The sequence below is a fragment of the Chenopodium quinoa genome, unplaced genomic scaffold, assembly GCF_001683475.1.
Source record: "Chenopodium quinoa cultivar QQ74 unplaced genomic scaffold, ASM168347v1, whole genome shotgun sequence".
Taxonomy (NCBI): domain Eukaryota; kingdom Viridiplantae; phylum Streptophyta; class Magnoliopsida; order Caryophyllales; family Amaranthaceae; genus Chenopodium; species Chenopodium quinoa.
This window is the reverse complement of record NW_018743033.1, coordinates 3,056,863-3,070,374: the sequence shown is the minus strand read 5'-3', so window position 1 is coordinate 3,070,374 and position 13,512 is coordinate 3,056,863. Positions and strand designations below refer to the sequence as shown.

Sequence of the window (13,512 nt, the reverse complement as noted above, 5' to 3'; positions counted from 1 at the left end):
ATTGGGTCGTTTCTTAGCCCAATTCGCATTTCCTCTTTGGGTTCTGAATACATGGTCCATTTCCCCGGACTTTTCTTCTTCGCCGAGCCCTTAATCACCGATTTGATGACTCCAACCGGTCTTGGGCTATGAAATATGGTCATAATTCTCCAATGTTTGTAGTGGCTTATCATAAGTCCGGGAAAATGCTCCAAATCTGCAATTTCCTATAAAACAGTACCAAAACTACGAAAACACTAGAAAACGCATATTAGTAATAAAAGTAGCTTCGTAGAGCTCAAATAAACACAATTATGACCATTGGGACGGGGAATAAATATATATATAAAATAGACTTATCAAACTCCCCCAAGCCAAACCTTTGCTTGTCCCTAACCAAAGAAATGAATAAATAAACCAAAACTTCACCCCAAAAATAATTTAAATCAAGCACAATCGATTCAAGGCAAATCCAACAAATATGCATCAAAGTCAACCAATCAAATCCATCCAACTACTCATCTTCCCTAACAATTGTCAAATAGAGCAAACCACAAGTGTATATGGAATTCAAGACTAGTGCTCACACACTCTTCACTCTTTTATGTGGCGAGTAAAAGATGTACTCGATCGCTCTCCATCCAACCCCTTTAAATGTGACCAATGCCCTCCCAAACTCACAACACTCGTGTGTTTAAGAAAACAAGCACCCAACCTAGCAGTCGACTCGAAATATATCAAATCATTCTTTGCATTGGAAAACAACCAATTTCACATCCATACAACTCTATGCACAAAGGTCAGAAGGTCTTCAAGCTTGTAATGTAAGGCTAGGGTAAAAGGTAGGAAATATTTGGGAAAATGTGAGAGTAAAGCCATGTTTAAGGGAGCCAAAATCCTAATAAATAAATCCAAGGTCAAAATTAAATAATGACCAAATCATCTCCAACACAACTCAACTCTACCAAAAATTCACCAAACATCCAATTATATTAAAAATTCCCAACACTTACAATTTCACTCATAAAATATAACAATAAGGAAATAGAGTGAATAAACAATCTTTGAACTCTTTTTTTTTCTTGAGCAACCTTCAATTAGAACACTTGAACATTGAAACAATTTATCCTCTTTTGTTCTTTTTTTTTTCCTTTTTATCTCACATTGGAATTTTTAATTTCGAACAATAATTTTTCAATTTTCCAATCCACAAAAATAAGAACAAATAAATAACTTCTCATATTCACCCACATTGTGCAAATTATGTGCACACTACAACTTCCTCACCTCACTAACTATTAGCTCCCCCAAGCCAAGCTTGGGACTAGTAACCAAAAGGGCTTAAATAGGCTTGTAATGTGGCTAAATAAACAATAAAAAGTCAAGGCAACAACATGGGTAGCAAGAAGGGAACAAATGTATCTAAAGTCGTCTGAAGGCCACCTAAGAGAACAAATGCCTTTGTCTTCCTCAATGTGCATAATAATAAGTCATACAAACATTACTCAGAGTTATAAACCAATACTCAACTTCATTGACATACCAGGAACTAACACACATTCCTAACCAAATCAACTAGCCAAGCACCAAATCCACAAATAGTTGGACAAAATTGACGCATGCTAGGGCATCCAAGCAATCAAACATCAAATCATGGCTAACCTATCCACAATACTCATCATCATATAACAAGAATCAAAACAATTTTCATGTATGGAGCACAGGGAAGCATGATTTATCATTCATTGGATCATATTTTTGTAGTTTTTTTTTATTATTTTTAGAAAGAAAAATAAAATCTTAACTATAAAGCAATAATAAAATTAAAAAAAAACTAAACTAAGCACACCAAAGAAAATATAAAGAAAAAGGAAAGAAAGAAAACCTATATATACAAGAAATTCCCCCCAAGCCAAACCAGACAATGTCCTCATTGGCTCAAAGGGAAGAAAGTAACCCAGGCGACTACCCCTCATCATCAAACTCGTATCCACCACCATCCTAAGCATTTCAATGCATCACCTTGGTACAATTCTGGACAAGAAAGAAACAAAATGTTAGTAGGAAAAGAGGTAAAAATGATTCAGGCTCACTATTTCGTTCATAACTTTTTTTATACAAATGATAATGCAGTGATTCCAATTTCATTGGAAAGTAGACTTGAAGAGCTTTCCAACGATAGGTCACACGCAAAATTTCGTTAAGAAACGCAAAAGTTATGGGGTCTTGAAGTTGGCCCGTTTTGCTGCCCCGCTCACGCGCCCGGTCGAGTGGCTCTTCTCCCGGTCGGGCGGCTCTTTGCCCGGTCGAGCGAGTTTAACTTTTTTTCGACCTTTGTTCTCTCGCCCGGTCGGGCGGATGTTCCCCAGGTTGGGTGAATTTTGGGCAAAAATCCTCTTTTCTCTCGCACCCGGTCGGGCAAAATTGCTCGTATACAGACTTCCTCCCGCGCCCGGTCGGGCGCGCTACAGCACTTGGAGTCCGATTTTCTTCAAGTTGCTCCTTTTTCTCCACTTGTTCATCTTCAAACCCAAGCCCTACACAATTTAGAGCCCTTTCTATAGCATCCACTTCATCCTTCTATATAGTGGCTTTTCCTGTGGAAGATGTGACACAAAATACCGCCTCCAAGGGATCTCTAACGAGAGCTTGGGGCTTATTAGAAAAATTATTTACATCAAGCACATCAATACTATAGCACTTTTCTTCCAACATGGGGCTTTTAGGGGCATCATGTAGATTAAAAATAATATTTTCATCCCCTACACATAATGTAAGTTTACCACTCTTCACATCTATTATTGCCCCTGCAGTATGAAGGAATGGTCTACCCAAAATAATCGGAATTTGCAAATCTTCCTCCATATCAAAGACAACAAAATCAACAGGTATATAAAATTTACCTACTATAACAGGAACATCTTCTAAAACACATAAAGGATATTTAAGAGAACGATCAGCCATTTGTAGAGTAATATTGGTAGCTTTTAAATTACCCAAATTCAATTTAGAGCTCACAGCTAATGGAATAACACTTACACTGGCACCCAAATCACATAAAGCTTTATCAATCATCAGATTGCCAATGTGACAAGGAATAGAAAAACTACCCGGATATTTTAGTTAGGTGGAGATTTATTCTGTAATATAGCACTACATTCTTCAGTAAAAGCAATTGTCTCTACCTCACTAATAGATCTCTTTCTGGTCAAGATTTCTTTCATAAATTTAGAATATGCAGGAACTTGAGTAATTAATTCTGTGAAAGGAACTGTTACCTGCAAATTCTTGACAACCTCCAGAAACTTACCAAACTGCTTATCTAGCTTACTCTTAAGATGTCTATTAGGAAATGGTAGTTTGATAACTGGTTTATGTACATCTCCACTCTTGTCTTGATTTTTATCCTTCTTTGGAGTTATACCCTGCAATGCAGGGCTAGTAACAACAATATTTGGTATAACAAAATCAAGATTAACAATATTTGTAATGATAGGTTCATCATCTTTGGGCATAGACGGCCCATCGTATTTTGAACCACTTCTCAGGGTAATTGCATTCACGTGATCTGTAGGTTGTACTGGCTGCGATGGTAGGGCTCCCTGCTGGCGAGTTTGTAGAGCAGAGGAAAGTTGCGCAATTTGATTGTCCATGATTTTATTATGAGCTAGAATCGAATCAATTTGTGCATCCCTACTCTGCATCTGTTTCTGCATATCAACTAACATCGTTCTGATTTCTGATAAGCCAGAATCAGAAGGAGCAGTAACAGGCTGTTGTGGTCTCTGATGTGGAGGTTGATAGTACCTCTGCTGCGATTGTTGTACTTGCGGTGGGGGGTTAGGCGCATTCATACTATTGTACGACATATTTTGGTTATTTCTCAACCCTGCATTGTAGGTGTTAGAGTATGGACTAGTTTGTTTATAGGCCTGAAAAACATTAATCTTCTCAAGAGAACTGGTGCATTCTTAAGCCCAATGACCTACAAGACCACAATTTTCACAATTTATTGCAGAGTTAGTACCAATAGCAGAAACATTAGCAACGGAAGATGAATTAGAATTATTAATATTGTCTAGTTTCTGGCTAATAGCAGTCAATTGTGCTTGCAAAAAGGATATAGAATCGACTTGGTGTTTTCCTTTATTTGCAAATCCTCTGGGATTCCCATATTGGGAATTATGAATAACCATCTCTTCAACAACATTGCTCGCTATATTAACATCCAAATTCATAAATCTTCCGTTAGCTGCAGAGTCCAAAATCATTCTTGAATTATATCCAATCCCGTTGTAGAAGGCTTGGATTATCTGCCATTGTGCTAGCCCATGATGAGGGTACTCTCTCTGCAAATCCTTAAATCGTTCCCAAGCTTCATATAAAGATTCATCTGCTTCTTGGGAAAAATTTAGGATCTTACTCCTTAACAAAGTTGTTCTCTCTACAGGGTAGTATTTGTTACAAAAATTCAAAACAAGAGTTTCCCAGTCAGTAATACCAAGTGCAGTTCTATTCAGTCCATTGTACCATAATTTAGCTTTACCACATAAAGAAAAGGGAAAAAGAATCTCCCTGATTTGGTCCTGTGTGACTCCAGCTTGTCTAATGGTGTTGCAATATTGGCAAAAGTCCAAGATGTGAAGATTTGGATCTTTACCCTTAGCTCCGCTAAATTGCTTCCTTTCGATCATAGTAATAAACTGGGGTTTAATCTCAAATTTTACTCCCTCGTGATTTGGTGCGGGGGCAAGGTGTGAAAAATCTGCCAGGGACGGCTGCGAATAATCGCTGAGCTTACGAGATGGTTGAGCCATCATCTCTGATTCTAGTTCTAAAGAAACTTCTGTATCACTAGAATCAGATGGGGGTTCCAAAGGTGTAATGCCCTCGGAAGTAGCTCGTACCTATCTAAAAAGATTCTTCTGCTTATGAAAAGAACGTTCGATTTAGGATCGAATGGGATGTAACCTGATCTAGAACTCCTGGGCATAAACAAAGAACTAAACAAACAAGTATGAGAAAATGTCCCAAAGAACTTGCGTTCTCTAAGACTAAAGAAAATAATCTAGACTACAAAAATAATCAGAAATAAAAATAAAATCATTTCCCCGGCAACGGCGTCAAATTTTGACAAGCTAAAGTCGTATCACCTAATCAAAAGTAATTCCTAAAACCACTAACTAATATAGATAGGGAAGTAGGGTCGAATCCACAGAGAAACAAGTCTTTCTATTCCTAATTAATTAATATAATCTAAATTATCAAGTAACCAAATTGTTTTTGTGAGAATTAAACTAATATAAACTAAAGCAAATTATATAAGGGAGGAAAACAATAATAAAGGCCTAGGGTATAAGTTCACCAATAAATAATATTCCAGGGTAAAACATAATAATCAATCATCAATGCATAGATTAATTAGATCATAAAGGGCTTTCGCTACGTATTACGATCACAGAATTAATCTACCGGTATTAAATCGCATCTCTCGAATCTTGACTTAACCATTTATAAATTAATCTGCCTATTGAAACTAAGCCTAAACATTAATTCTCATCTCTCGAATCTCGAATCAATATTGCATAACTCATACAATTAAACCTGCACAAATCTAATTGCATAGCATTAAATCAATCAATAGGAAATCAACCAAAACATTGACAATCAACAATAATAAATTACCCCGTCATATTACTTAGGGATCCCCACAACCCTAGAAATAAAACTACTCGCACATATTTAAATCTAAACTAAGCAAGGCAATTAAAGAAAGCATAATTAAATCAAAGCAATTAAATTACTGAAAGTAAAGAGGGAAGAAATCGTTACCAAAGTAGACGGAAGTAAAGAATTGCATAAACTAAAAGTGTCGAGCGAGATCAAGAGTATTAACTAAAAGCTTAAAACTAAAAACTAAGGAATTAAACTAATGAGAAAAGTAGAGAGAGAGAGAGAGAGAGAGAGAAAGAAGGTCCCAAACTCGCTTAACAAAAGCGTATTTATATTAAACTAAGAAAACCTAAGCTAAAACGAAGATTAAAAGTGCTAAATGAACTCAGAAACATGCGCCCGGTCAGGCGCCATCTCGCCCTGCCGGGCGCGCCTTTGGGCGAGCAGCTACTCTCTTCCTTCTTCCTCGCCCTACCGGGCGCGCCTTCGGGCAAGGGCTCGCCCTACAAGGCGAGCCCCCAGGCAAGCTTGGACTTCTTCAATTGGGTCGTTTCTTAGCCCAATTCGCATTTCCTCTTTGGGTTCTGAATACATGGTCCATTGCCCCGGACTTTTCTTCTTCGCCGAGCCCTTAATCACCGATTTGATGACTCCAACCGGTCTTGGCTATGAAATATGGTCATAATTCTCCAATGTTTGTAGTGGCTTATCATAAGTCCGGGAAAATGCTCCAAATCTGCAATTTCCTATAAAACAGTACCAAAACTACGAAAACACTATAAAACACATATTAGTAATAAAAGTAGCTTCGTAGAGCTCAAATAAACACAATTATGACCATTGGGACGGGGAATAAATATATATATAAAATAGACTTATCAACCACATTATAAACTCTGCTGTAAAAATATGCTACATGTCTACAAGCCAGATCATTGTTCCCATTGTTTTTAAGGGTCCTAATGGCGCTGCTGCAGGAGTTGGTGCCCAACATTTTTAGGTATGTTTTTTCAACTTCTCCTCTTTATTTTTTGCTTTACTTCAAGTTGGTAGTAAATTATTACGTATTATTACTGGAATTCAGTGAGAGTTATGTTGTCAAGAGTAATCCTGTGTCTCATCTCAACTTCCTTCCATATTTGTGATGTTTATCCTTGCTATTGATCTTCTCTTAAATTTTGTGCAGTGTTATGCATCGTGGTATGGCTCCTGTCCTGGGTTGAAGGTTTTGTTTGAGACTGTCTCCATACTTAGCCGAGGATGCTCGCAGATTGGTAAAGGCAGCCATTAGGGATCTCGATCCAGTTATTTTTCTAGACAATGAAATACCGTAAGTGGATCGTATTTCTCTATTGTTTCTGTGTGAGGCTGTGAGCTTGTAGTGATTAATTTATATTCTTAACTGATTATATGTCTTTAGTTATGGAGAGTCATTTCTGATTTCTAATTAACCTATAGATCCTAAATGTACCTATTGATGAAAAGGCAGAATGACAAGATGAGACGACATTGATTGCTTTCGGATTGCCAAGGTATCACCCTTAATCTAGATTATTAAAAGTAATTATTCGACATATTTCAGCATTTTACTTCTTGTAACTATTGTATCTTTGAATATGTTGCCCTATTGCTCTTTTTCACTCCTAGATTGAAAGAGAATGGTACGATGTGACGATAAATGCGTTCTCAAAGATGGTAGAATCTTTTCTCAAGGTTAGTGAGCAATTTTTCTTTCCTTTCTATGAACATGTATTGTGGTCAGGATGTCTTTTTGCTTAAATTCAGCACTTTTTATATGTTGCATCATGTAGCCATTTATGAGGGAGAGGGAGACCGAAAATGACTTGGTTGGAAAAAGTTAGGAACGATATGAGGTATATGGATTTGCATGTGAGGATAAGGCATTGGATTGTAAGGGATGGAGGAGGAGGAGGATCTTTGTTGATGATAACACGGAATAATCAAATTTGGTTCATGTAGTCGACCCCACTTATGGGATTAAGGATTTGATTGATTGATTGATTGATTGATTTATATGTTGCATCATGCTGATGGAGATTCTTAATTAGCACCTATTGCACAGAGCTTATAATTTTTTAAAATGTGTCTTGTTTATCATCTAAAATGTTTATTTCTGACCCTTAACTAACATCCAGGCTACAAAGATACTAGAAAAGGAAGGAATTAGTGCTGAGGTAAAAATTCTTATCACATGATCTTGATTGGACATGCCATTAAGTGACAAACAGTATAGCAACCAATAATTGCGTAAGGAAAACAAACAGATTGATAATTGTTGAAGAAGGGTTCCCACAACATGGTGTCATGGTTAATATGAGTTCGTTTGGGGTGTTGTGAGTTTAGTTATAATCCTATAATCTTTTATTTGCACTTGCATTTATTTGTCATAGATTTTGGCTTATGAGTTGGGTATATGGTTATGTACATTCTATGAATTCTCAGACTATTTGGAATATAATGGTTCTAATTCATTTCTGATGACATTTGGACACTAGTGGAAAAAACTTCATTCATAACGCCTCATTTGTAACGGGCATAATTAAATTCGTTACGAAAAGATTATTCACAACAGGCAATTTATATGACCGATACAAATAACAACTATTTGTAACGGGTAAAATAATGCCTGTTACGAATAATCATTTAATTGTAACGGACAATATATTACCCGATAAAAAGAGACTTGTGATGGGGCGGAATTCGCTGAAAGGAGTAAGCCCGTTACATTAGACTATTAGGTTTTCAAAACATAGCCGTCAAACTTCCACTTTCTCTCTCATTTCACTTTTCTCTATGTCTTGCTCTCTCTATCTCTCCTCACTCAATCTCCTCCCTCCGTTTCTACTAAGGAATTCAAGCGGTTATCTTCTATTTTGTGCGATTGGGTTAGAGATTCGAAACAAAGAGAAGAATTTCTTATTTCTTTCTCTGAGGTATGATATCTTTAATTATCTTTTTGAATTTTAATGTTTTTAGCTTACATTTGGGATTTTGTGAAGTTTTTTTTAATGAATTTTGTTGGATCTTGAAGATCTGAGTTGTTTTGATGAATTCTGAGGACTGGATTAGTGTTGATTGGGATAATGAAGATGGTAAAAATTATGGTTCTATTAATGGAGTTCGATAATTTCAAGGCAAATAGGAGAGATACGCTTCTTCTTCAACCTCTCATTATGCTGGGAATATTCTTTTTTTTTTTAATTGGGGCTAAATGTATTTGTAATGGGCAGTTGAAATGCCTGTTACAAATAACCCGTTATTTGTGCAGAAGGAACTGTCCGTTAGAAATAATGGGTCATTTGTAACGGGCATTTCAATTGCCCGTTACAAATAACGGGTTATTTGTAACGGGCGTTTTACCTGCCCGTTACAAATAACATTGTCTATCCGTAACGGCCGCATACGTAACGCCCGCTGCCCGTTACGGATAGGCTGTTTTTGCCCGTTACGGATAGCTGTTTTTCTACTAGTGGGACCTCGCTACTCCAATTTTGATTTCTATTTACATGCAATATCGTTATTAGTTCATTACTGAGGAGTGGGTTGATTATCTTCTTGGAATTACTCACTTAAATTTACTTTTTGTTCGTAATTCTCTTGCACTTTGTAATTAGAACTGGAGAATGAGGTCATTATACTTTGTAATTAGAACTGGAGAATGAGGAGTGGGTTAATATATCGGTCATGATATTATGATTGATACAAGAACAAGTCATTATACTTATTGTGCCTAATTAGTGTTTCAAACAATTTTTGGCGCTAATGTGATTCAATGCTCGCTTATGTTATGACTATGTTGCTCGATTATTCAAGTCATGATCTCAAAATTTTTTAGGGGAGGCATCAAACTTATGCATCTTGGGGAGGTAGTTATACTTCCGCGTACAAAAAAAGGAAAAAAAAAAAAAAAAAAAAAAAACTCTTTTTACACTAGTTTCACAAGAGTGCATCATATGACCTTATGGGGCTAGGATAGACGGTTTTTGTCTTCTCCCTTTAAGACATTTAAGTGAATTAACATCCCTTAAACTTCTTTAACAAGTTGCAACTTGCTCTATTTTGCAAGTAGTATTATCTTGTCTAACTTCAATACAACAAACGTAACACAAATTCAAATGTCAATAAATAATTAAATAAATGCGAATGGACAAACACACATCCTATTATAATTAAGAACATTAATTGTAATAAGAAATATTCAAAATTAATTGGCCAAATTGGGGGGGAGGGGCATATCGCGGGTGCTCCCACAACTAGTCTCTTAAATTTCAAGTGAAATTAGTGTAACAAATGTTTTTTTTTTTAGACGTTTAGTACCATAATGTAACAAATATAATCATTGTGTATTGTTTGTCATAAAATTTATTACCATCCTTCCACCATTTTAATCTAACATAATAAATTATTGTATCTTAATTCTTATAAAGTATCTTTCCTAAATCTGCACTGGACAAGAGTAATGCCCAATCAACATCATTATTTTTGTGTAATTATATTTATGATTTTTGATAGTTTAGATTGAAACATCCTGAAATAATAATAATAATAATAATAATAATAATAATAAAAAATAAAAAAAAAAAAAAACCATGTTAAAATTGTATTTTTACTTTTCTCTCTTTTTCTTTTTTTCCCACTTCTCTTTTTCTCTTTTTTCCACTACCAAAAAAATTGTGTCCAATGTTAAAAAATGGAAGAAGTATATTATAAACCAAAACCACTTTATTGTTATTACAACCGAGACTTAATCATACATGTACATATAACTTTTTTTCTGAAAAACATTACTCCGTTCTTTAAATATATTTATCCTAAGAATGAATATCTTTCCTTAACTCCTTCTTTGTTTCTATCGCAACAATTCTTTTCATTATAAATTATAATGATAACAATTAAATGTATGAAAATATAAGTTTCACATTTATGATGATGATAATTAGTAACGATTTTTTCATCAAATAGCACTGAGTTATCACTTTATTCAACGTATACTTCATAACATGTTTAAATTCACCATATACCCTAAGTTTCACAAAAAATGCACTAGATATACTTAGGGTGCTTTCTATTCACCTTATTTCTACTTATCTGGACTTATCTGATCTTATCTGAACTTATCTGATCTTATCTGAACTTATTTAGCCCGTATTATAACTTATTTTAGTTATAAATTAAACTTGGGTAGCCCTGATTAACCCTTATCACAACTTATCTGAACTTATTAACCCTTATCTGAACTTATTAACCCTGAAATAAGTGAAAATAAGGTGAACAGAATAGGGCCTTAATGACTAACAACTTTCCGTTAATTATTAAACTTAATTATGCCATGTGGCATATTATGATTGATTTCTTTAAAATTATTTTAAATTATTTTACAAAAAAAAAAAAAACTTTTTTAAAGAATAATTTAAATCACAAATCACTATTCGTAGTTTTTTATCTTTTAAATTAAATTCTCAAATTTCATTTGTGAATTTGCTTACGAATTTGCTTACGTGAAGATTGAATTTTTTTAATTTTAAAATAAAGTACAAATCTCTTTTTTTTATTGGTTGAAAATAAGTGTCTTGCTTATGTGATGCTTTGAATGCTCTCGAAAAATGCCTCCTTTATTTTTATGTATTAGGTTAGATTAGATTAGATTGTTTAATAATTTGAAATCTATTTGCAATGTTAGGAATTGAATTGTGTTTTTATGTTAGTGGAAAGGAGCAAGTATTACAGCTTAGAAGGATGTATCAAAGTTTTAATTTATCAATCACTTTTTTTTAATCTTTATTTTAATTATGCAAAAATGTGTTTATATAGTTTATTTCACCCAATTTATCACCTGATCTACCCGATTCATCTATGGATGATGGGTGGATCAGATGTGAAGGAATGAAGGTTATATTAGGTGACAAATGGATCGTTGGTGGATGAAGATGAAGGAAATATCACCCGACCACCTCTGATCCATTGCCACCCCTATACGGAGTATAAAAAAATATAAAAAAAAAGTAGCAAATGAAGGAGAAAATACAAGTTTTAAACGTAATTGTGTATCAAATGACAATTTTGTAAATAAGTTGCTTAGACATTGGTGCTTTTATAATTAAAATTATTTCGTGTACTTTGTATAGGTGGCCACTATTCACTAACTTGACACGGCGAGGCCGTGAGAAAATAAAGCTTTAATGGAGTCAAGAGTTACGAGAAAGCTTGGAAACAACTTCAATGGCCACGACTTCACGAGTAGATTCAATGGAGAAGGGAAAAACTCAACTACCCTTTATGGTCAACCATGCCCTTTATTTCTCCCTTTTATCTTAGAGCATCCTTATTCATGAACCAAAAAAAAGTTCATGTTACTATTCACAAAAAAAAAAATACTTTCTCTCTTATATACATCAACTAAACAAATAATTTTCAACATCCTCCTCTTAACAATGTGTAGACACTTACTTTTAGCCTCCTGCCCCGACGGGAAGTGCGATGATGTTACAAAAACTCGTTCTTCATGCTAGATCAAAGTTGAAGTGTTTATGGACTCCGAAATACATTATGAAGTTAAAACCCGTATTTGAGACCAAATTATCTTTGAGCCTAGTCCGATTACTAATTAGGCCTAAAACGTATTCATACATGTTTAATCTTGATTAATAACGAACCTAAATGTGTCAAATGCAATGATTGGATCAAATAAATCTAACATTGTTGAAAACCGAGCCAACCAGAACAGTTAAACACATAATATCCGTTCAAGGCCTATACAAGTGGATAGCCCTTTCAAAGAGCTTTCCAACGGTATATTATAAGCGAAAATTCTTAGCTACACACTTATGCAGCTAAGCTAGCTGCTACAGCTATATATATATAGCACTTAAAAAAAATGAACATAGGTTTTTTTCCCCTTCCTTTTATCTTAACTCTCTCTCCTTCTTTCTTACTTCTATTAATTTTCTCTCTCCTCTGTTTTCTTCTCCATTTAAAATTTCTCTCTCGTCTGTTTTTTCCTTTCCTTATAAGTTTATTTTCTTTCTTACCTTACTTTCCTTCAATAATCGTTACACTTCTTTGTCCTTCTACTTCGGATATTCTCCAATTCGTCACCATTGTAGCATTCTCCATCATCATCATCTTCGTCACGATTGTGAATCTTGAGGTAAATTTGAGCTTTTTTTTTTTTTCCTTTTTTTGTTTATAAATATGTGAATGTTATAAAAATGTTGATTTCTATTAATTTTGCATTTGTGATTCCTAATCTACTATGTTATAGATCGAGAATTATTGTCTCTATGATGAATTAAGATTAGATTTAAGGTGAATATTTAAATTTTTAGAGTTATAATAATTACAATCGAATTTATGTATAATTTCTGTATAAAAAAATGAACACGTAGTACTTTAAATTTGAACATTTTGTACAAAATGAACATTTAGTACACTAAAAATGAACATTTAGTACAAGAAAAAGGAAAATTTGTCAAGAATAAGTCAACCTTTGCGTGGTTAGCTCAAAATAAGTCAACCTTTCGATTAACTCAAATTAAGTCGACTTTTAAGGGGTATCTTCTCAAAATGAGTCAAAACCTGTAAGATTAGAAGGTAACCGGTTGTTAAGCTAAAATATGACACATGTCATTATGTGATTGATCCTTTTTAACAAAAATAATTAAGATTTATTTTTTGAGTGATTATTTTAAAAAAATTCAATTCACAATTAAATAATTATATCAAAATAAATAAAAATAAAATAATAAAATAACTAAAATGAAAAATCCTAGCCACCACCCACTGCCAGCCCCTTCCCCCTTCTAGCGGCCGGCGACCACCTCCCTCTTTCGTCGTCGGCGA

The 13,512-nt window shown here is 34.5% G+C and overlaps 1 protein-coding gene and 1 long non-coding RNA gene across 3 annotated transcripts; one reads left to right on the top strand and one right to left on the bottom strand.

Annotated features, from left to right (window-relative positions):
* Positions 1-2,986: 2,986 nt before the first annotated feature.
* On the bottom strand, positions 2,987-4,796 carry LOC110730453. Its single transcript, XM_021910256.1, has 5 exons — positions 4,640-4,796; positions 4,173-4,423; positions 3,969-4,064; positions 3,258-3,911; positions 2,987-3,019 (listed from the first exon to the last, which is right to left on the bottom strand). Exons 1-5 carry the CDS (start codon positions 4,794-4,796, stop codon positions 2,987-2,989), a joined length of 1,191 nt encoding a protein of 396 aa, XP_021765948.1.
* A 1,792-nt stretch (positions 4,797-6,588) lies between these two features.
* LOC110730479 lies at positions 6,589-10,266 on the top strand. 2 transcript variants are annotated; one of them, XR_002513065.1, is made up of 5 exons: positions 6,589-6,652; positions 6,839-6,982; positions 7,111-7,184; positions 7,300-7,365; positions 7,809-10,266. It is a non-coding gene; the product is annotated as an uncharacterized LOC110730479 (long non-coding RNA). The 2 variants fall into 2 exon arrangements; XR_002513064.1 differs by having other exon boundaries at positions 7,300-10,266.
* The last annotated feature ends 3,246 nt before the right edge of the window (positions 10,267-13,512 follow it).

What these genes read in the sequence shown, in the direction of transcription:
- LOC110730453 (XM_021910256.1), bottom strand. Translation starts at nt 4,796, where the DNA reads ATGGCTCAACCATCTCGTAAGCTCAGCGATTATTCGCAGCCGTCCCTG. An exon ending in GCAATTTAGCGGAGCTAAGG is followed by an intron (nt 4,424 to 4,639) that starts GTAAAGATCCAA and finishes ACTACCCTGTAG; the next exon opens with AGAGAACAACTTTGTTAAGG. An exon ending in AGGTTGTCAAGAATTTGCAG is followed by an intron (nt 3,020 to 3,257) that starts GTAACAGTTCCT and finishes TTTGGGTGCCAG; the next exon opens with TGTAAGTGTTATTCCATTAG.